Here is a 23779-nt window from a genome sequence, read left to right on the forward strand (position 1 = left end):
AAGCCATCCTGCTAAAAACCTTAGTGCATCTAATATGCCTACGGAGAACAACACACCATCATCAAAGGAGGCCTTGTCAACGCTAGATCATTAACAGCACATGCGCTCGATATTAATGATCTCATACTGTCCAACGACCTTGACTTCTTAGCCAGTACGGAGACGTGGCTCCAACCTACATCTGGTCCACTGCTCTCACTAGCTATCCCTGACCAGTACACCATTATCAGGCAAGACAGGACCTCGGCCAAAGGTGGTGGTGTTGCCATCTTCATAAAAACCTCCTTAGGCCTCAATTAGGCCCCTATCCATATCTTCCCCTCCGGAGAACTCCTCTCAATTAAATTGCCATTGTCCCTGACATAAATTATAACAGCTCATCTGATCTATAGACCCCCTGGCCCTCTGTCCTCCTTCGAGGAAGATATATCGCTACTTCTCACAGCCAACTCCAAGCCAGGCTCACAAATCTTGCTCTTAGGAGATTTTAACCTAGGTCTTTATGACACCAAAGATGCCAATTCTCTAGCTATCAGCAATATCACTGAATTAGGCTTTACACAATGGGTTTCACAACCTACCCACAACAAAGGTAGACAGACTGGATCCCAGATACAAACTGTAACATCAACATCTTATCCAACCAGCCTTGCGATTGGATGGATCATCATGCCATCCTCTTTACCCTGCAAAAGAGCAACAACTCCAACTCCGACAAACTACTGGCACCTCCCAGACTAGCCAGAAATATGCAGAATGTAACAGCTCACAAGCTACTCCCACTTCTACAACCCCTCACCAACTCCTCTAACTCTAATGAATCTAATGATGACCCTACCCATCTTGTGCACCTCTATAATGCAACTATACTTGACGCTATTAATAAGATTGCACCTCAGAAACTACGCAAAGCCAAACCTAGATCCCACATGAACACATGGTTCACCCCTCACCTAAGAACGCTATGAAAAAACAAAAGAGCTGCTGAAACCATTTAGAAAAACTTCTCGTCTACATCCAATAAAGAAGACTTTATAACAGCTCCTCCGCTTATAAGACTGCTATCTTCCTAACAAAATGTGAGTCTTACAATGACCGGATCCACAAGGATAAATCCAACACTAAAGAATTATTTAACATACTTAGAGAGCTAGAATCACCCACGGCACCACCGACCGCATGCTCTAAAGACGCCACATGGTGTCATAACAATCAAAAAGTGCTCTCTGACAAGATTGAGCTTCTACAAAAGAAAATTGAGACTAAAAAAGCAAGCCTAGTCAACAACATACCCCAACCTTCAACCAAAGCTCCTCTTCTGGAGCAAACAGACCTGTTCAAATTCTCCACCGTTAGTATCAAGGAAGTTGAGGATATAATCTTAAGCCTAAAACCATCCAGATGCTTGGGTGATGTCTGCCCAGCATCAATTATGAAAGAAACAGCGAAGGAACCTGTACCTTTCATTACCTCACTAATAAATGCCTCATTTACAACCAATACAGTACCTACCAACCTGAAGGACGCATGGGTCTTGCCTCTTCTCAGGAAACCGACCTTCTACCCAAATAGCCCGACTAACTACAGACCGATCACCACAGTGCCCTTCTTCCTCAAGATTATTGACAGAGCCTCCTACCTACAGATCCAGCACCACCTGGAAAGTAAAAACCTACTGGGGTTACGTCAATCATGCTCCGTCGTATACATGACACCGAAACAGCTCTGATAGATCTATTAACCCAAATAGAAACCATAAAAGATAATGGCAAGCTTGCCCTCCTTCTATTACTATATCTATCATCTGCCTTCGACTTGGTGGACCATAAAACTCTCTGTAGCCATCTCTCCTCAGCAGCCCACTTCTCTAATGACGCTACCACCTGGATCCAATCTTTCCTCAACAGCAGAACTACAAGAGTGTTTGCCCCAACGGCATCTGCCTTACCCGCTTCTGTCACTTGCGTGGTACCACAAGGCTCTTGTGTCTTCCCCGTGCTATATAATATATTTACAAAGCCCCTATTCGATGACACATGGGTGTCTAATACACTAACTACGCCGACGACACCCAAATTCTTATCCCCATCTTAGGAAATTACTCAACAGACTCTAAACGACTTAATGACACTACCTCATCATCCAAGGATGGATGGCAAAACACAGACTCTGCCTAAATGATGACAAGACTGAGCTACTCCTCGTAGAAAATCAAGCCAGACTTAACGGACTCTGCAATCAGTTTAACTCCTTCATCATTGGTGGTAACAACATCAAGGTCTCGAAGGATGTTACAACCTTAGATTCTACATCGACCGGACCCTCTCTCTACCCAGACAAATCAACGATATTGCTTCCACCTGTATGTAACAGCTTTCAGGCAGAAGGGCAATCTACTGATTGCACAGAGCTAAGTTGTAGCATTGAAGTGTTTAGATAAAGAACACAGAGGAAGATTGGGAAAGTGGGACGTTTCTCACGTGTTCCCTTATGGGGGATCTATAAACATGCAATGTTCAGGCAGGGCACACCCTAAAGAGAGGGCTCACATTCTAGTAGTGCATTCCACCAATCTAGCACGCAGACAAACCTCCAATATACAACTAAAGAGGACATAGATGAATAATGTGGGCATAACCAACATAACATAACATAACAGAAACACTGGCAGGTAAGACCTGAGCCCAAATTGCTAAAAAATCGACAATCCCATATCCTAAAGATGGGTATTAGAATGGATTTCTGAACGCTGCTCTGGTGTACAGGTGTTCAGTAGGCCACACTTGTTTAGTGAAACAGGGAACACTTCTGCGAAGTTAGCCAGGACAATGCAAGGTAGCTTGGAGAGCAGCCAAGGCTAAGTCTCAGGAGTAGTGGGGGTGATCTGAGGTCTTGGATGAGCACACACAGTAGAACACAAGAATTACTTTTAGACAGTAGTATATCAAAAATATCTAATTTATTAGACCTTTGCACATGTGAATAATGATGAACACAGTAATACTACTACTTAAACACACACTATATAAAACATATGTACGATCACTTTTTAGTCAATGCAGTAAAGTGCATGTTCCTGACAAAACCTGTAAGGAGGGAAAGCACACAAACTTTAACACAATGGCCCACTCCAGAAATGCATATCCCTAACTTAAGAAGTCCAGCCCTACGAAGATTGGAGCCTTGTGCTCAATGTTATGTTTGTGCGTAAAAGCGCTCATCGATGCGTAAAGCTCACAAGGGACAAACTTCAATGGGAAGGAAAAGTCAGAAACGGGCACTGGAGTGTGAGAAATTCGCTTTCAAGAGTCAAAGGTGGGTGTGCTACGGAGAACAAAACTGTCCAACTGTTGGATGACTACAGGAAACAAGAGCCACCCAAGTCAAGACAAGGACACAAGGGATCCTTCATGCGTAAAAAGGTATGGGATGACCTAGGGGCCAAGGGTAAGTGGTATGATTACTCACCACCCTAAGCTCACTCTGGGTTCAGACTTGACAGGTTTGAAGAAGGTCGCCTGGACTACGAAATCCCTTCCTTGATTACACTTCAAAGTGAACAGATGCTGAAGTGTGTGGATGCGGGCTTATTTACATCAGCAGCTGTACCTCGCGTCTGGAATGCAGGACAAAATAACACCAATGCAGCTGGTCTCAGGACACTTGAAGAAAGGCGGAAAAGTCACCAGTAGCAACCACCTGTAGCACAGTGACGTAGGAGCACACAAGTCTCACAAACTGACACGCCCTTCTCTCTCATGGCTCAAAGCAGTAGGGATGACGAGATTTGGCAAGAAGGTGCTTTACAGTGCAAACTATGGTTCTCCCAAAGCCTGAGCCGAAACCTCCATGTAGCAGTGTTCCAGCACTGTGCCAAGGGACAAGCTGGTTAGTCTACTGGAGGATCCTGGGACACTTCCGAGAAGGCTTGTTTGCAGGGCACCAAGGAGATGTTGAGAATCATTGGTCCCACTACTCAAAAGGGTTGAAGCACCTTTGCAGGTCTTCGGAGCACCGGCTTTCACGGGTAAATGCATGCCCAGATAAGAACTCCCTGGGTCACAAAGAGCAAGGGGAAGGCCAAAGGACAAAATGGCCAAAGGAGAAGACAAAAGAACTTGTGGAACGGCCATGACGGACACTAGCCACAGTCATGAGCCAAACGCAGTAAGTGCGGTATGGCTCTGTAAAAGTTAAAAAAATACACAAAAAGCTTCTGCTGCCACCAGTCTACGGCAATGCACGGTAAAGTAATCTACTTTGCGCACTGAATTACCGTTACCAAAAGTGGCAACAAAGTCATAAGACTAAGGGAAACAATGTTTCCCAGTACTGACAGTCAGAAGGCTAGGTCAGTTTTCCCAGAACAATGAGCAAAAGTCCAGTGGAGTGCAGCTGAAGGCTATGCTTCACTAGCAGAAAGTCAGGTCAGGAGGCTGAAACACAAGCAAAAAGTTGGGGGCGTGGGTTCCACAAATGTAGACTTAAACCAGCAGTAAGTGAAATGTTACCTAAAATTGGGAAAAAGAGAAGGGCTGGAGATATGAAACCGACCCGCATCCGATAGTGGGAAGTCATAATGAAGAGGAAACAAGCAATTATTATCTTAAAACGGTTGGATATAAACTTAAAGGGCAGAATCGACACATTGGTATACTAAACACAGTGGAGAAGTTATACATACACTTACTAATCTTACCTAATGTACTAAATACCGGAGGCTAGTCTCTAAGCATGGACCGGGATTCGAACCTGGTTTTGGGGCTAGGTATGATGGTATTTGGGTAGTAGTTGCCTTGTATGTGATGCCGGCAGTTTCGTCAAGCAGATATTTGTTGTTTGTCTGTGTTTGACATTTACCGCCTTGTAAACAGAGGCCCTCTGGGCTTGTGACGCTAGAAGATTGTGTGCATCCCTTTCAAAGTGATCTGCCCCCTTCATGATGTCTCCGGTTTACCTTACTATCCAGTAACCCCCAGGTCTACCTTTTCTCTATTCCCCCTAGGCCGAGTTCTCAGAGTTGAACCTGGCCTCGTATGTCAACGGCGGCTGCATGGTGGACATGCAGGTGATCAGGAATGGCTCCAAGGTTGTCAGGTAAGGATGGCCCTGTACTCTGTGGTTCTTTGGCTGTTGTCCTTTTGGAAAGTGTCTGGCTGCTCATCACTGTGCAGGTTCATAGGTGTATCTATCCATGTGGCCTTCCAAATTGAATGAGAAAGATTTCCTTTGCTTAGGGGTGGGTCTGCAACCTGAAGTTGTAAATATGTTTTGGACTACAACTCCCATGATCCATCTCCAGTGAATATCCTTGTAAACCCCAATGGCATTCATAGTCAAAAGTATCTGGCGATCCAAAGGTTGCAGAGCTGTACAGCTTTGCTTCAGGATAAAGATGTATTTTCACTGCATAATAATGACAAGGAAAACAAGATAGATGTTGCGGTTTCCCTCATTTTCTTGTAATGCGTCAGCGGTGCCTCCACTGTGACCCTACCAAACTCCCTTTTCACTATGTAAAAAGGAATGAAGAAGATGAATAACAAATGTTAGCAAACACCATAACCAACAAATAACACTGAACATGTTAAAGGACCTGATAAGCGCATGTCCTACCCAAGGGGTTTACAATACTCAAAACAACTGCTTAGGGTTCCAAGGTGGCTCACATGCAGTTAGATTTAGGAAAATTACACTGTTTAAATGTGAAGGTGGGGCATGAAGATACAAACATGGCATGTAATGTCAGAGGAAAATAATGATATGCTTCTCTGGCTGCATTTTCCTATCTCTGGGGTGGCAATATGTAGGTCCACGCCCTGCAGAGGGCAAGATCCAGGCATCACCTAAATGGGTGCTGGTTGCTGGGCCGGCTGGGTACAGTATGCAGGATGGGAGCTATGTCCAGGATTGCTAGATAGGATGTGAGTCATTGGTAGTCTTGTTAGGGCGGAGAGCAGTCAGTGATAGATTTGGTAACTAAGATGCGTGTTCATTGTAGACCCACTAGGGAGGATAGAAATCATTGTTAGAAATGGTAGGTGGGATGGGGGCCTGGTGTGGTTACGGTAGATGGGACGGGAGGCACTGGTAGGCTTGTTCGGGTGGATAGTAGTCCTTGATAGATCTGCTAGCTTAGATCGGAGTTAATGGTAGACCCAGTAGGGAGGAAGGGGATCATTGGTAGGATGGTCGGTAGACATTTGTAGTTATGGTAGATAGGAAGGGAATCACTGGTAGACCCGCGTGTGAGCATGTAAGCCAATGATCCGTGCTCAATACATACACTAATAATGATGATGATGATGGTGGTCTTGGTAGGGTGGATGGGAGAGTATTTGATGTTTTGTTAGTTCGGATGGGTGGATTTGGGAGACCCAATTGGGAGCATGGAAGTCCTCCTCATGTTGGTTAGGATGCAGGGGAATCATTGATGGTGTTAGTAGTTAGGTTGGACGTCATCTGTAGGCATGATAGGTAGGACAGGAGTCATCTGCGGTTATGGTAGTTAGCATGTGAGTCTTTGAGGGTCTTGGGAGGTGGCATGGGAGTCATTGAATGTTTTAGAGATTAGGAAGGAAGTCTTTGATAGGCCCAAGAAGGAGGATGGACGTTATTAGTTAGTTTAGTAGGCTGGCCGGTAGTCGTTCATAGACTTAGTAGGTATGATGGACATTGTTCTAATATAGGAGTCATTTGCGGGCTGGATAGCTTTATTACAAGCACTCGTGGGTTCAATAAGTACGTTGGAAGTTAATGATGATAAAAATAACACCAATATATGTAAGGTGTGTTCTTATATAGCATTTTACACTATACTCCTTCATTTTATAATGGCAGTGTACCCAGTCTACTTTTACTTACTTCATTGACCACAGAAGCATTAAATGTTGAGTCCTCCCTACCCCTGAATTCAAACATGAGAAGCGAAGACTGGCCCGTATTAAAGACTGCCGCTTAACTTGCGAGCTATCTGCCCAGATGGTGAATTCAGTGCACAGGACATGAGTCATTTATGGTTTTGGGGGTTAGACTGGCATTCATTATGGAGCTCAGTGGGCTAAATTAATGTTACTGGAGAGGCCTGTAGTATGTTTGTCCTTGGGCAGCTCAGTAGGTTGGGTGAAGGCTACTGATGTGCTCTGCAGGTAGGATGACAGTCACTGGTGAGCATGCGAGGCTGGCTGGAAAACCAATCATAGGATCAAGAGTTCCAATGGCAGTCATTGCTGGCCTCTCTAGGAAGAATTGATGCCATGCCTGGTCTTGGTAGCTTCAAGGGAAGTCCATGGTGGCTTCTGAGGTTGAAGCAAAGTCAGTGGTCAGGGTTATCTGTTCACACATGAAGCTCAACTAAAGAAACAAAACCCTGCTGTTCCTTGATAGTATTGTATATGGAACAGCCCCAATGAGGAAGATGGACTGGGCTGGCTAGTATTTCGATTACTGTGGCTCAATACCAGCTGTGCTGGCCTATCAGGTCAGGAGCAGCTGTGTGTGAGATCCTGCTGCTTTGCTGCACAGTGCTTGCTGCACTGCCCGGGCCCAGTGGAACTCACATCCTGGTACAGCGTGGGTAGAAATGGTAGGCTCTGCCTTCTCTGTCCAGGATCTCCTTTAAGCAGTTTAACTGAAGAAGAGGAGTCACGCTTGTAGAGTTAACGAACGGTTCGTGGACCACGTCCCAGCGCAGGTAGGTCGGCAAACCAAAATTAAAGAAACAGGTAAATGTTCTTAAAGCCAAGTCACCCACTCTGCCTTCAGAGAATAAATAACCCTAAGCTCTCAGTGAAATATTTTCAGGTTTCGGTATTTTGGTCGAATGTAAACTGGTTGAATTGTGTTTACCACATTTTTCCCCATTTTTTTAAAGTAAATAATGAACTGGTGGGTTGGATTTGGACATATAAAAACAGGAAGAAGGGTTGGGGAGGTTCTCTCCCAATTTTTGGCTGTAAAATAATTCGTAAAATAAATGTGGTGAAAAAGAATTTGATCCGTTTAAATTCAAGCAAATCACATAAATACTGATTTCCATGATTGTATTCACATTCAATAATTCCAAATGAGGCTACTGTAGTTATCCTCTGCATCATCCCCTCAGAAAAATCACATCACGTTTCAAGGGTTTTTCTTCTCCTTTTCAAATGCTAAAATGAAAAACAATAATAACATGACCTGTTATGAGTAAATGCAAGCTAAAGAAGTACTGTTAAGCAAAAAGTGAACAGCATATATGTTGGCTCCTTACCTAGGACATGTTACTCTCGGAGCTGCTACAAGGCAACCCCGCCCACGGGCAAAGCACTGCTTCAATCCCAGCCCCGGACGATGTCTTTTTGTAGTGAAAATTAATAAGGTATTAGAACATTACATGGATTATTATAAAGGCAGAAGAAAGCCTTCAGGGTACAACCGCTAAATGTTGAAGAAAAATAAAACTATTAAAAAAATATATATAGTTGCCAGTTTGTTGACTTGTTAAGGCCTTTTGGTGGTTCAGTTTGCAAATGATGGATCCAAAAATGTCATGATTAAATAGTTCCAATTCTCTGTCACAACTTTATGAAGTTTGTTTCACTGTTTCCAATACTAGTGCTTGCAGTTGGCTGAAATGATGTCTATCTATATTAAACATGTTTTGCCACACTGGACCTTGTGTTGAAAGTGCCCGCATCACGTTTGTGCTCTTCCAGCCACTCTTTGTATTTAAATGTAGCTTTACCTATGTTCCTCATTCTATAGCTCCTTTAACCAATAGATGAGCTAAAGTCACAGAGGACCTCTGTGAACAATGCTGAGACCGGTTTTAGCGTGTGTGTTTTCTTTTCCCCTTGGACTTCTTAGGGCGTTTGTCGCTCCTAGAGGCCCATTCCACCCAGCACATTCCAGAACAGCGACTTTCTCAGCTGTACCTAAAATGTCCTTATGCGCCCAAGACATTCTCTGGCCTGGGAGGACGGACAGCTGTTTCTGTAGAGGACCTTGAAGCCGATGACGCACATCTGTCTCTCTGCTAGTTTGGAAGGCTCTCCCAAACACAGCATGCATTCTCTGGGTCAGAATTCCACTCACATCTGCCAGGCAGACTTTGTGTGGAGGCTCACGGCCTTCCAGCTGCCGGGGGAAGTGACAGGTGGATCCGCTGGCTGGGCGGGACCGAGTAAGAGGAGAAGCCTACAGCGAAGCCAAGAAACTGCACGGCTGTTACTTATTCACACTTCTCCGTGCTCTGGAATCCCCCGCTATCCTTGATGCTCGATGTTCAAGGTGAGGGAAGCTCTGCGTACAGTAGCTGTCCGCCGTGCGAGTACTTGGCTCAGGATCCACGTGTATCTGGAACCAACGTGCACGCCAAGGGCCTGGATCATCATTGGAGCCTCAGCCTTGTGTAATAATTAGTTCTGCAATGGTGGTGATTTTACGCCATGATAAATGAACACAGCTAGTGCTGAAGTAAATAGGACCGTGTCAGCGGCAAAGTCAAGCGGAAGAGCGGAAGAGCAGGGCCGACAAGGCCACGTGCAAAGGCAGTGCATTCCGTGAATCAGCAGTTTTTTTTTCTTCTAGTTCTTTATTTATATATTTATTGTGGTGCTTGTGTTGTATGGTGTGAAGTCTAGCAGGTATCTGGCCAGAATGCTTAAGCCTGGTACAGTGCCATGCCCCTACTTCATTGGCATCGAGTGTCTACGTCCAGTTTGTTAAACTGCAGGTGACCAACAGCTGAATGCCTAAAAAGCATCAGTTTGGTAAATGGAAGTCAGGGCCTGGAAAACACGGAAATTAGTTCTGAGCATGAAGAAATTACTTTTAAAAAAAGAATCGTTTTTTGTGTAGAACATCTATCGAAAAAGCAATGAACAATTTAATTGTCCAAGGTGGGCGAAGTGAGTCACTTTTGGCAGGCGGCCCTGTTCAAATCATTTGAAATCCTGTTGGAGCTTTTGTTTTCTCTCTGGGCAATCCATTGAAGTCTATGGAAAACAGTTATTTTGGTGAGGCTGAGAGTGAGTTGAAGGCGGCGCACCCTACAAGGGAGAGTGAGATGCTCAACTACATGGATGACCGTTTGGTCAGATCACCCTGCTCAAACTGCCAGACTGCCGCTTGGCAGGAGTAAGAGAAAAATAACTGCGTTTTGCTCTACCTCGTGCACAGTCAGATGTGGACTTGGGAAGCTGCCCGAACAGGGTTGCTCATCTGAAAGGCAGAGAGTGGCACGCTTTGCGCTGGCTATCTCAGGGTGGAGTTATGCCCATGCGGCATCCCTGGGCCTGCCATGCCTCCAGATTTCACTGAGTCCAATCTGCGGCAACCAAGATCTGGCTTACCCAGCTGCGCCGCACCTGTTTCAAGATATTTGTGAACTTGGCACACTGCCTGTGACACAGAGGATCATCTCTACACTCCTATGTCTGTTTAAAAAAACAATATTCTGAGTTGCTCTCTTTTTTATCTCGAAAGGATTTGCGTGTTACTCCCCTACGAGAGCTCTACCAATGAGTAGCCACCAACTTCAACTTTTCAAGCCATGATTTAGACATGAACTGTAGACACAATGCTGGCCAATGGGCCGGTTCTTGCCAGAAATCCGAGATCTGGCATCAGATCTCTAGCCGGATTTCGGCATCTGGCTTGCCACTGCCTCACCCCGACAAACAACCCACGTAACGCTCTGTGCAAGATTTCTCGTTGCGTCCCCGTCCCCTCCCCACCCGGAGGAAGGGGTACGGGTGCACCAAAAAACCTTTCCTCAATGTCCCTGGTTCAGTAATTGACTGTCAAATAGTGAACAGACGGACTGGGAGAAAAGGTTTGCTGCACCTATTAAAGAATTAGGCCGTGTCGCTGACACACAATACATGAACAGCAAGGGGCTCAGTTGCTGAGTGTGTTTGTTTGTGCCAATTGATCCCCCTGCTGTTTTTGTATTGTGTGTGGCCTGCATTCTGCTCTTGAAAGCTAGCAAATAAAGGGTGCTTGCCTTCAGCTCACTGTCATGCAAACTTAAGTATCGGTCCGATGCTTAAGTTTGCATGACAGTGAGCTGGAGACAAAGCCTCCATCATTTCAAAGGTACAGGATGTGAAGGATTGGGACCCCCACGACACAGACGCAGGTGAGAGCTTTTCTAGGTCTCACTGGGTACTACCAGACGTTCATCAAGGGGTATGGGACCATTGCCATGCCCCTGAATGATGTAACTTCCAGGAAAATGCCAAAGAAGGAAAACTGGACCCCCGCCTGTCAAACCTCCTTTCAGGATTTAAAGGATGGATTGTGTACGGCCCCAGTTCTGAAAGTGTCAGACAATAGTCAGGAGTTCATTATCAAGATAGACGCCTGTGATTTTGGGATTGGAGCCGTGTTAGCGCAGCTGAACTCTCAAGGGGTAGAGCTACCTGTGCCTACATTTGCAGGCGGTTGACAAACAGGGAAAGGAACTGGGCAAATCTTACGCGGTTGTGTGGGCAGTAAAGAAGCTGAAACCCTACATCTTTGGGTGACACTTTACTATCCAGACAGACCACCGGCCTCTTCGATGGTTAATGGCCATGCAATGGGAGAACCATAAGCTTTTACATTGGGCCATATGCCTACAGGGAGTAGATATCGACATCCAGCACAAATGCAGCATGGAAATGCAGATGGCTTTGGCTGGTACTTTCGCCTTGATGGGGAACCAGACCCCAGTAGGGTGGTGGTTCAAATGTTGAGGCTGGGGGGTGTGAGGAATTCTACCATCTGCACAGTGGGTGTGTGCTCGCCTGGGCTTTTTCTGCACTCGATTAATCTCAAACCTGTTGTCAGCCTTTGCAGCTGCCTAGGGTCTGTGATAGTCTTTATACACAAGATGCTGGTGTAGGTCAACCTTGCAATTCTTCAATACATGCTCACACGCAATCAAGTTGTACATCCCTTTAAATGTGTAAACTTTGTTACTAGTCACCCACCAGCTCAGATATTTCAACCACAAGTGTGTGAACACTTCAAATATTTGCCCACTTTTCTTTCCAAGCTCCCTGAAGCTCTTGAGATACTGTTCTGCGATTTCACAGAACTTTCTGAGGATGGCCGCCTTCATGCTCTCACAAACAGGCCTTTCCTCAGGATTCATCTGAAGAATTGCATCAATCCCTGGTGTCGGTAAGCGACTCATCAGGGCTGCACACCACAGTACCTTGTCCACCTCCTGAAGCTGAAAAGCCAGCTTGAATGCTTCATACCAGTCAAAAATATCCTTCCCCATTTTATAAGACTGCATTAAGTCTTTGGGGATGTGCCGCCGGGGCTTATCCTGGGCACTCTGGTTTGAGCCACTACCGCTGCTATTGCTAGAGGTGGATCTGTTGGCTTCCTTCTTCTCTTCGAATGCCAGCTTGCACAGCTCTAGGGTGACCATGTCCCGTTATTTCTGTTCCTGTAGCGCTAGTTGTAACGCTCACCTGATTCCCACGGAGGCGCTGATCCCGGCTGGGCTGCTATCGTTTCGTCAATTGAGAAGCGTAGAGCTCGGACGACTCTCAGGACTGGGCTTCCTCTTATCGAATGTCTGACTTGCAGGGTAAGTTTTCTGCAGGTGGAAGAAAAAGGGTTAATCGCCGTTTGATGGGATTCCTTCTCCCACCAATCGCCAGTTTCTCCCACAGCCTAGCTTTCTACTTGTCTCGGCGAGCTCTCACGTTAGGCGTATAAATGCTGAGCTCTCCATCCTGCGTCTGGTGCAGGGGTGCGTGGATTCCAGTTACGTCACTGGATGAGTTCAGTGTTGAGGCTCAAGTCTTTTGCGGCCTTAGTTGTGGCACTGGTGCTGGGATGCCGAAGAGCGATGCCGCCCTTACTGCACGAGCGGATGCCTGTAAGTATACTGTAGTCTTTAGGCTTTAAAAGATGGGCACCTCAATAATGTCCCTTTTCCTTTGTTTCAGGCCTTGGGATGCTGTGGGCATAGTTTTCCGTTGCCGCTGCACGTGCCGATGCACGCAAGTATAATGTTCGTTGGCCGCTTTTAATGGCACCTCTAATAATGTCCTTTTTCTAGTTTTCAGGTGCTGGGATGCTGCGGGCTTTATATCCGTTGCCACTGCACGTGCCGATGCACGTTAGTATAATGATCGTTGGTCGCTTTTAATGGCACCTCTAATAATGTCCTTTTTCTAGTTTTCAGGTGCCGGGATGCTGCGGTTGATGCGGCCGCTTCTGCGCGTGCAAAAACTGGTAAGTTAAGATGAATGCGACTGCCTTCACCCGAACCCCTTTTTAATTATGTCCTTTGCCTTTCAGGTGCAGAGAAGCTGCCGAAGAGAAGGCCGCGGTTAGCTCCGTTGCAATCACGGATGGATCAGGTAAGCGGGCTCGGCTGCGAGCGAGTTGCACTTTTCTAACCTAATGTTTATTCTTTGCAGGTTTTGCCGGTGACTGGATTCCGGAATCTGGTAAGTATTGTTCTGTGTCTTTCTTCATCCACAGGTTGCTGCGCGGAAGCTGAAGATGACTCTGGACCTGGAATGCAGGAGCCGACTCGGTGAGTGTCCTGCTGCTGCTGCAGAATAACGCGAAGCACGTGTTTTCCATCGGGCGTGGTTTAAATAGCAGAGAAGTGCTTCCAGTGTGTGTTCTTCCACCGGTTCCACCCAGGTAAGAAATGAGTTCCTGAATGGAGGGAATAGTTCCTCCCAGCCCTGATGGCTGGGGACTTCAACCAGACTGGATTGTTCTGGGTAAATATGCAGCATGGTCTGCCTCAGGTAAGTCCACCCAAGCATTATTACACTGTTTATCAATATGAGCCCGGCGCCTATGGCGCCGGGACTGAAACCCTTCATGAGCCTGGCGCCAAAGGCGCCAGGACACGGTCCAAAGGGCCCCTGTAGAGGTCTGCTGGGTCCGGAGTAGTGGAAGACGGGTCTGCTTCCGAGGGCGCTGGGCCAGTCCTGGCCCCTCGGGAGTAGCGCCCATGACAGCACCTCCCCTCAAGGCCCCTCCCAAACTTGTCCTCCCCGGGGGTTTTGGTTTATCGGGAAAGGTTTGGTGAAATTTCTGGACTAGACGAGGAGCATGGACTTGGTCATAGGGGTCCCATGACCTTTCCTGAGGTCCGTAGCCTTTCCAGTCGATTAGGTAGAATAGCTTCGATCTGATGATTTTAGAGTCCAAAATGTCTTTTACTTCAAATTCGGGCTCCCCATTCACTTGAATGGGCTCTGGAGGATTGGTCAATCTGGTTCCAGGTTGCATGGGTTTCAAAAGAGATACGTGAAATACAGGATGTATTCTCATATGGGTTGGCAATTCTAATTTAACGGCCACTGGATTAATTATGGCCGTAATTGGATATGGTCCCAGGTATTTGGGGTTGAAGGTGCGAGGCCCTTTAAGCGATAAATGTTTGGTGGACAGCCAGACTTGATCCCCAACCTGGTATTGAGGGGCATTGCTTCGGTGTTGATCTGCTCCTTTTTTGTACCTCTCTTTAGCTTGTTGTAGATGTGCAGTCGCTTCCTTAAAAGCTTCGGTAATAATGGTGTGCAATTGATCCACGGCGGGTGTTCCAAGATCTTGAGGTGGATCAAAGTTGGAGGTTCGAGGATGAATCCCATACAAGATGTAGAAGGGACTCTTCCCGGTACCCGAATGAACTGAATTGTTGTAAGCATATTCAGCTATCCAAAGGATGTCCTTCCAGTTACTCTCCGACTGTTGTAGCATGCATCGTAAATATTGCTCGAGAGTCTGTTTGTTCTCTCGGTTTGCCCGTCAGTCTGGGGATGATGGCTGGTCGAAAGTCTTACATTGATTTGAGCTAATCGACAACAGCTACGCCAAAAGTGGGAAATAAAATGGCTCCCCCTATCTGAGATTAGTACTGACGGGAAGCCGTGTAGCCGGACGATGTTTTCAAGAAATACTTTGGCTAGGACTGATGCTGAAGGTAAGCCTTTTAGCGGAATGAAGTGGGCCATTTTAGAAAACAGGTCCACAATAACAAGAATGGTGTTGTACCCGGAACAGGAGGGTAAGTCTGTGATGAAGTCCATGGAAAGGGTATGCCAGGGACACGGTGGGATGTCTAATGGTTGCAGAAGACCAGCCGGGCTCTTCTTCTGACCCTTGTTTTGAGCACACACACCGCAGGACATCACAAATTCCTTTATGTCTTTTCTCCACGAAGGCCACCAGAAGTGTCTCTTCACCTTTTCTGTGGTTTTGGCAATGCCAGGGTGACCCTCAATTAATGAATCATGATAGCAGGAGATTACCTGTCTTTGTAAATCGGCATGTGGTAGGAACAATCGTCCTTGGAAATAAGGCAAGTCATTGCTTACGGTGAAATCTTTTGCTTTTTGTAACCAGTTCAGTAAGTCTGGTGAGGTTACAAGTTGTTTTGTTTTTTCTTCAATACCCTCAATGGATTGTGAAGAAAGCAGACCCACGATCCTTTGTTCAGGAATTATTGGTACAGGTTCTGGATTGGCAACGTTATCTCCCATTCCAATTCGGGAAAGAGCATCCGCTTTGCCGTTCTTGTTGCCGGGGCGATAAGTGATCACAAAGTCAAATTCAGCAAAGAATAGAGCCCAGCGAAGCTGTCTGGAGGATTGAGCCTTGGCGGTTTTCAGATACTGCAGATTTCGATGATCGGTGATCACTGTGACGGTGTGTCTGGCCCCGAGGAGATAATGCCACCATGCCTTAAAGGCTGATTTAATCGCTAGAAGCTCTTTGTCTGTGATGGTGTAGTTGATCTCAGGCGCCGAGAACTTCCGAGACCAGAATGCCACAGGATGCAGTTGGTTAGTCTCTGGATCTCTTTGTGATAGGACTGCTCCCATTGCTCAGCTGGAGGCGTCGGTTTCAACGATGTAAGGGAGGTCCGGGCGTGGGTGTTTCAGTATTGGCGCCGAGGTGAATTTAGCCTTTAGCTCTTGGAAGGCTTGTTCTGCTTCTGCGGACCATTCAAAGCGTTTATTTTTTCTTAAGAGGGCGGTGATGGGTTGTACCACTCATGAAAACTCTGGAATAAATCTACGGTAAAAACTGGCAAAGCCTAGCATGCTTTGAACGCCTTTCACGGAAGTAGGAGACGGCCATTTGAGGATAGCGTCTACTTTTCTCGAGTCCATGTGGACTCCTTTGGGTGTCAGAATAAATCCCAAAAATTCGACCTCAGTGACATGAAAAACACATTTTTTGAGCTTGGCAAAAAGTTTATGTTGGCGAAGTTTTTCAAGGACCGCCCTAACATGATTTCGATGGTCAGCTTCTGAAGATGAGTACACAAGAATGTCATCTATGTAGACGACAACGCAGACATCAATGAGCTCTCTGAGGACATCATTCATAAAATATTGGAAGGCGGCCGGTGCATTGCATAGTCCAAAGGGCATCACTTGGTATTCAAATAGCCCATACTTGGTGCGAAAGGCCGTCTTCCATTCATCTCCTTCCTTGACCCGTACCAAGTGATAAGCTCCCCGGAGATCAAGCTTAGTATAAATACAGGCGTTTTTTACCTGGTCAAGGAGTTCCGGGATCAGAGGTAAGGGGTACAGTTTTTTTACTGTTATCTGGTTCAGAGCACGATAATCTATACAGGTTCTGAGGTCACCTTCTTTTTTTGGTACGAAGAACAGAGCCGAGGATGCAGGGGACTTCGACGGACGGATAAAGCCATTGGCCAGGTACTGGTCTAAATACTGTCGCAGATGAAGGTTCTCGGGCTCGGTAAGGGCGTAAATCCTACTGCAAGGGGGAGTTGCACCGGGTAGCAAATCTATCTGACAATCGTATGATCTGTGGGGTGGCAAGGTGTTAGCCTGTTCCTTTTGAAAAACATCTTGGAACTCTCGATACTCTAGAGGTAATTGTGGACCGTCAGCCGTTACTGACGCTAGGCCAATGTTGGGTCGTGGATAACAAGTTGGTGTGCACTCTGGGAACTTTATCGTCTTTGCTCGCCAATTAATCTGAGGATTGTGTTTCTCCAACCAAGGAATCCTTAGAATTACTTGGAATTGAGGAGCCTTGATCACGTCGAACACAATTACCTCCTGATGCCCGTCTTGGCCTAGTATCGTCACTTCAGTAGTGTTATGGGTCACTGGTCCGGAGGCGATTTCCGTCCCATCCACCGTGGTAATGACGTCTTTAACCACCTTTGAGCAAAGAGGTAAGTTCATCCTGGAAGCCAATTCGCGGTCCACATAATTTCCAACTGCTCCGCTATCAATGTATACCTTAATTGCATGCAAACAATCCGGTTGCTCTGGGTTTACGAGGACCATTGGCATTATGAAGTGTGAGGTCAAAGAACTGGTTTTTACGCTCGGCAAGCGGACCTCTACACTTGTCGGGCGAGGTCGTTTCCCGGCTCAGGCTTTTCAGAACTCTTATCAGGAGCTCCCACTGTCTTCTTAGGTGGTTTCACCGGGCAATCTCGAAGAAAATGTCCTGAATTTCCACAATAGAGACATAGTTGCATTTGTCGTCTCCTGTCGCGTTCTTTCTGGGTTAGGGGACCCTTTACAACCCCAATTTGCATAGGTTCGACGGCTTCAACTCCTTTGGTGTGACTTTGAGGCTTAGGGAACACTCGTGTTTCAAACCTGGATCGATCCGCCTTTCTGTTTTGTAGTCTGTGATCCAATTGGACCACCAAATCAATGGACTCTGAACAATCCTGAGGAGGATTCACTACCTGGGCAAGGACGTCTTCGAGTTCGCCGCGCAAACCCCTGTGAAAAAGCGTGATTCTTTTGTCCTCAGGCCATCTGGTTTCCACAATTAGCCTATTGAATGATGCAATGTAGGCCAAAAGATCTTGATTGCCCTGTCGTAGGGAAAGGAGTTCGTTGTCCAGGGCCTGCACCTGGGAATGCCTTGCAAAAAGTCTTTCCATATTTGCCTGGAAGGTCGGGAAATCAAGAAGGATCGGGGCATCCTGTGTAACCAGAGGGATCGACCAATCAGCGGCACTGCCGCTAAGATACGAAAGCACAAAGGCTACCTTAGTCTGGTCAGTCGGAAAGGCTGCAGGTCTACAAAGAAAGTGCAATCGGCATTGATTTATAAACACCGCAAACCTTTTAGGGTCACCAGAGAAGCGTTCAGGCGGTGCCAATGGCACATTTCCGGGTAGGTTGATTTGAACAGGATTGGCTGAAGCCACTGGGATATAGCTTCCTCCTGAATTAGGTAGCGGGGTTTGCCCCGCTTGTGTCTGTAATAACTGTCTGGCGAGATCATCAGTTCGTTCTTTTGATATTATCAATTCCCTCCTAAGGGCATTTGTTTCCTGGCGGGCAGCATTAACTTCAGCTCTTAATTCCCCTAATAACTGGGCCAGTTGGTCTGTGTCGGACGTTTCCATAGCGCCTGGGTAGGAGGTTATTGGTGGGCTTCGCGTTCTGTAACGCTCACCTGATTCCCACGGAGGCGCTGATCCCAGCTGGCCTGCTATCGTTTCTTCAATTGAGAAGCGTAGAGCTCGGACGACTCTCAGGACTGGGCTTCCTCTTATCGAATGTCTGACTTGCAGGGTAATTTTTCTGCAGGTGGAAGAAAAAGGGTTAATCACCGTTTGATGGGATTCCTTCTCCCACCAATCGCCAGTTTCTCCCACAGCCTAGCTTTCTACTTGTCTCGGCGAGCTCTCACCTTTGGCGTATAAATGCTGAGCTCTCCATCCTACGTCTGGTGCAGGGGTGCGTGGATTCCAGTTACGTCACTGGATGAGTTCAGTGTTGAGGCTCAAGTCTTTTGCGGCCTTAGTTGTGGCACTGGTGCTGGGATGCCGAAGAGCGATGCCGCTGTTACTGCACGAGCGGATGCCTGTAAGTATACTGTAGTCTTTAGGCTTTAAAAGATGGGCACCTCAATAATGTCCCTTTTCCTTTGTTTCAGGCTTCGGGATGCTGTGGGCGTAGTTTTCCGTTGCCGATGCACGTAAGTATAATGTTCATTGGCCGCTTTTAATGGCACCTCTAAAAATGTCCTTTTTCTAGTTTTCAGGTGCCGGGATGCTGCGGGCTTTATATCCGTTGCCACTGCACGTGCCGATGCACGTAAGTATAATGATCGTTGGCCGCTTTTAATGGCACCTCTAATAATGTCCTTTTTCTAGTTTTCAGGTGCCGGGATGCTGCGGTTGATGCGGCCGCTTCTGAGCGTGCAAAAACTGGTAAGTTAAGATGAATGCGACTGCCTTCACCCGAACCCCTTTTTAATTATGTCCTTTGCCTTTCAGGTGCAGAGAAGCTGCCGAAGAGAAGGCCGCGGTTAGCTCCGTTGCAATCATGGATGGATCAGGTAAGCGGGCGCGGCTGCGAGCGAGTTGCACTTTTCTAACCTTATGTTTATTCTTTGCAGGTTTTGCCGGTGACTGGATTCCGGGATCTGGTAAGTATTGTTCTGTGTCTTTCTTCATCCACAGGTTGCTGCGCGGAAGCTGAAGATGACTCTGGACCTGGAATGCAGGAGCCGACTCGGTGAGCGTCCTGCTGCTGCTGCTGCAGAATAACGCGAAGCACGTGTTTTCCATCGGGCGTGGTTTAAATAGCAGAGAAGTGCTTCCAGTGTGTGTTCTTCCACCGGTTCCACCCAGGTAAGAAAAGAGTTCCTGAATGGAGGGAATAGTTCCTCCCAGCCCTGATGGCTGGGGACTTCAACCAGACTGGATTGTTCTGGGTAAATATGCAGCATGGTCTGCCTCAGGTAAGTCCACCCAAGCATTATTACACTGTTTATCAATATGAGCCCGGCGCCTATGGCGCCGGGACTGAAACCCTTCATGGGCCTGGCGCCAAAGGCGCCAGGACACAGTCCAAAGGGCCCCTGTAGGGGTCTGCTGGGTCCGGAGTAGTGGAAGACGGGTCTGCTTCCGAGGGCGCTGGGCCAGTCCTGGCCCCTCGGGAGTAGCGCCCATGACACTAGTCTCCTCTACTCCAGCAGGAGCTTTCTAACCGCTACCTTGTTAACAGTCAAAACAATTCTAGTGCCACTTAGAGACCGTGCTGAGGTCTGGGACCTGCGGGATGCCGCACTAGCCCCTGACCTCACTGACACTCTCGAGTGCTGAGAAACCATGCTTGCCCCCCTCGGCGGGATGGTTGGCGAGAAACACTGCTCATGCTGTCTTCCTCGTCATCTTCCACTACTCCTACCGTAAGGTCTTCTTCATTCAGGAACCCAGGGTCTAACCCATCCCCTGAGGTCTTCTCCCCAGCAGCCCTCACTTCTATCCAAGCTTGGAGGCTGGTCAGCAACTCAGGTTTATTAACCTTATTGCTGTGGCCGTCCTATGTCTCTTGACATTGGACGCATACGACATCTTTGGTCGGTATTACCCAAATTGGTCGTTTACAATTGTTCGAATGAACAATTGACCGAATTTAAAGGGTCACAATTGACCTTTTCACAATTGACCGAATATATATATATGGGTTTTGGGGGGTTTGGCGTTGGGTGGGGGGCTGTGGGGGTTTCCCCCCACATATATGGTACAATTGACCTTCACAATTCGGTCAATTGTGAAAAGGTCAATTGTCATTCGAGCAGTTGTAAAACGATCAATTCGTATACAACCCTTTGGTCATGGCTTTCACAGTCTCTATGTCAAGATCCATGATTATTACAAATACCTAGCAGTGTCTAGACGTTGCCTGCAACAGTACAGTACTTTTATTTGTTGGGTGACTAAGCTGTGCATGAGGCTCCAACTAGATCGGACGGCCTGCCACCAACGTGATGAATTAACTTCCGGGACACCAGTGGTCTAGGGATGAAGATCGGTTTCTAAAACCATCAATCAGCCCCACACCTCTAGTATATCAGAAGGGATCCAAACAGATTTGAAACACAAGTCAATTATAAAGTTCCTGGTCCAATTTGGTAACGTAGCCAGAACGGCAGGCTTATCTCCAAAAGGTTGTGGATTATTGGTTCATTGCAACACAGTTGCAATAGGGGTTTTCAATGAAACTAACAATACAAATTACTGATAAAAACACAAATTACCTACCCTGTAGCGGAGGCAGCTTTTGGTGCCAGAGGGGGTGGATAAAAGCATGCCAGCGGGCAGCTGGGGGGCACAGTGGGTATGCATTGGGCACTGGGGAGGCAGGGGGAGCAGGCACGCCCCCTGCTCCCCCTGCTGGCTCTGCCACTGGACCTACCCCTGTAAAGGAAAACACAGATTATTCAGACATTGGAATGAAAGGGGGGGACTCTGGGTCTGAAGACAGGGAAGACAGACAAACCGTTTCTGTAGTAAATGTTCAAATTCAAGATATTGTCTTTAAAAAGGTAAGGAATGGGGTATAAAATGTCAATAGGGCCATTGTTAAGAAGGCCTGGTGGACAGTACCACTACAAATATATCCTAGGCTTGTTCTTGGGCCCTGAAAGCATCAAGACAGGCTTCTACTGGCTTTTCCGCATATCTAGACAGTCTCAAGATGGGTCAAGTTATGCTTTCCAATGGTTCATGTCAATTACTTCCACCAGGTAGAGTTGGCGTTCAGGAGGGGTCGAGACAATGGCTTCCATTGGCTCAAGTCAGCATTCGAGACCGGTGGGTCAATGGCTTCCATTGGTTCAAATTAGCACTTGGGATGGGCAAGACAATTACTTCCAGTGGGAAGAATTAGCATAGGAACAGCTCGAAGAGCAGGTGAAAGTTGTTCAAAGTGTGGCGAGTGACAAAGGAAGCTGTGAGGGTCCTCTGGAAGCTCTAAATGACTCAAACATGGTTGAGTCATATTGAAGAGCGAATCAAGGTGGGAAACAGAGACCAGAGTTTCTTCTTGACTTCTTGAATGCCAGGGACCCAGTCCAGAGTCTCCAAGGAGAAGGTGAATCATTCTGCTCTTGCAATCCAGGAATGTTGTGTTGTAACAGAGCACTTGAAGGGGCTGACAACTCCAGTGAGCAGGATCTTAGACCAGTGTTCAGGCAGCAGGTGGGCTTTGTCCAAGCAGCAATTCACTCCAAATAGTCCTCTGGGGTGGGTGAGGGAATGTCTTGCTCCTTCCTTGGAAGGTTTATCTTCATCTCTCTGGCAGAATACTTTGGGCAGATTGATACCAGTATAATGCTCCAGGTGAAACCTGCTTCTTCCGATGTACAAATAGGATTCAATTAAGGTGGTAGGGTGAAGGAGGGGGTTTGAAGGGTGGGGGGAGGGTTCCACACCCTTAAATAGTCAATCAGTCACAATGGATTGGTCCTTTTCAAGCCTAGCTGCTGCGACCAGTATGTTTGCCTGGTGATGTCATACACAGAATGCTTTGTCTGCAAGAAGTGGGAGGGAGCTCAGGGAGTAGAGTGATTTAAGAGATTTAAGAGATTCCAAGATGGTGGGACCCTTCTCTGGACTGTGACTTACTCCTTGCTACTCTAACTCCTCCCTCTCTTCTGTCTGCCTTGCATCAAAGAGAGTTCAGTAATTACCATTGTGGTTTGACCTTCCTATTGTCTTGGCTGGGCTACCCCTTGGAGCATGGCTCCCCTCATTGCCCCCTGAGTGTTTCTTGTCTTCTCAAGGAGGTAACAAACCTTTTCCTGAGACCAAAACGGACATCTAAGAGTGAGCCCAAATGGTTTGTTTTGGGTGAAACTCAGTCCCTGATAGCTGATGCACGACGTCCCTGTCAATGGAATGAGTCACTAGAAATCAGGCTGGCAACTGAAATGGTTTTAGCCAGTACAACTTAATATTCCCAGGAGCCGACCATGTCAAACCAGACATGGCTTATATTTAATTATTAATCGCACCGTCACCAGATCCTGAGGGTACACAAACATTTAGAATGAAAACCAGTGGTGCCCTAGGTTAAACAGGCCAATCCCTGTCTGTTGGAACTTTGGGTCCCAGTAGGCTGTTTGCAAGAATGCACTTGTTACTCTGGAACTGCCATAATCCTGGTCCCCTAAAAGCACTAATTATTAATGTCATATGTGGCAATGAAGCAGGAATCATAGCATAACCCTGCCCCGGCACCCGTACGTAGACGCATGCTACTTCTTCAGGAAGGGACCAGAGCTGGTCACCAAGCAACTCTGCAGTCTCAGAGAGACCTCCAGGCATTTATCGACGCTCTGCGTAATGGTATCAGGCAAACCAACTGGACAGATTGGAAAACAGAGTCACTAAGGGTTCCAAAATAAGATATTGAAATAAGATATGTACTCATTATTTGAAGTTGGGAGCAAAATGATTTTTAGGGAGCAAAAAAGTATTTGCCATTCCAAGTCGGAGTATTTCTTTAGTCGGAAAATTCAGTATTTTAATTCTAAAACAAATATGTGTAATCCATATTTCTTTTCACCAAATAATGTGTGCAAATTGACAAATGCAGTTTGAGCTCTTTAGCAGTGCTTTCCAGTGACCTTTCAGAGATCAGTACCTAGTACCATGGAAAATAACTCATATTTGGGATTTCAATGCTGTGGATATTGCCCATCCAAGGACTCACTCCCACCCCAGCCCCTTATCTCTCAGTGTCCACATGCTGCTCTTCACCTTTTCATAGCCGTGGCACCGCCGTTAGGCAAGGAATGGTGCAGCCTCCATCACAGGGCACTCTGAGGAAATCACACTTCTCCTTCTATCCTTCCTGCTCCTCTTCCGATTTCCCATCACATGAATAAAGAATGCCCTCTGGCGGTTCAGAAACATTGCCAAAAAGGAGTAATATAGCCCCTTCAACAACAGGTGAAGGGGCGGGTGGATGACTGCATGATGTCGAGTCATTTAGGGCCTTTGACTCAGTGTGCT

At 46.8% G+C, this 23779-nt stretch overlaps 1 protein-coding gene across 1 annotated transcript in view; it reads left to right on the plus strand.

The window, feature by feature from the left end:
- Positions 1-23779, plus strand: part of SYN3 (synapsin III) — a 1663181-nt gene that overhangs the window by 587988 nt on the left and 1051414 nt on the right. The window contains exon 5 of the mRNA XM_069628788.1: positions 5006-5097. Within this exon, the coding sequence (XP_069484889.1) occupies positions 5006-5097 (92 nt within the window). The remainder of the gene's footprint in view (positions 1-5005; positions 5098-23779) is intronic.

The sequence above is a fragment of the Ambystoma mexicanum genome, chromosome 12 (genome assembly GCF_040938575.1).
Source record: "Ambystoma mexicanum isolate Mex_15411 chromosome 12, UKY_AmexF1_1, whole genome shotgun sequence".
NCBI classification, from domain to species: domain Eukaryota; kingdom Metazoa; phylum Chordata; class Amphibia; order Caudata; family Ambystomatidae; genus Ambystoma; species Ambystoma mexicanum.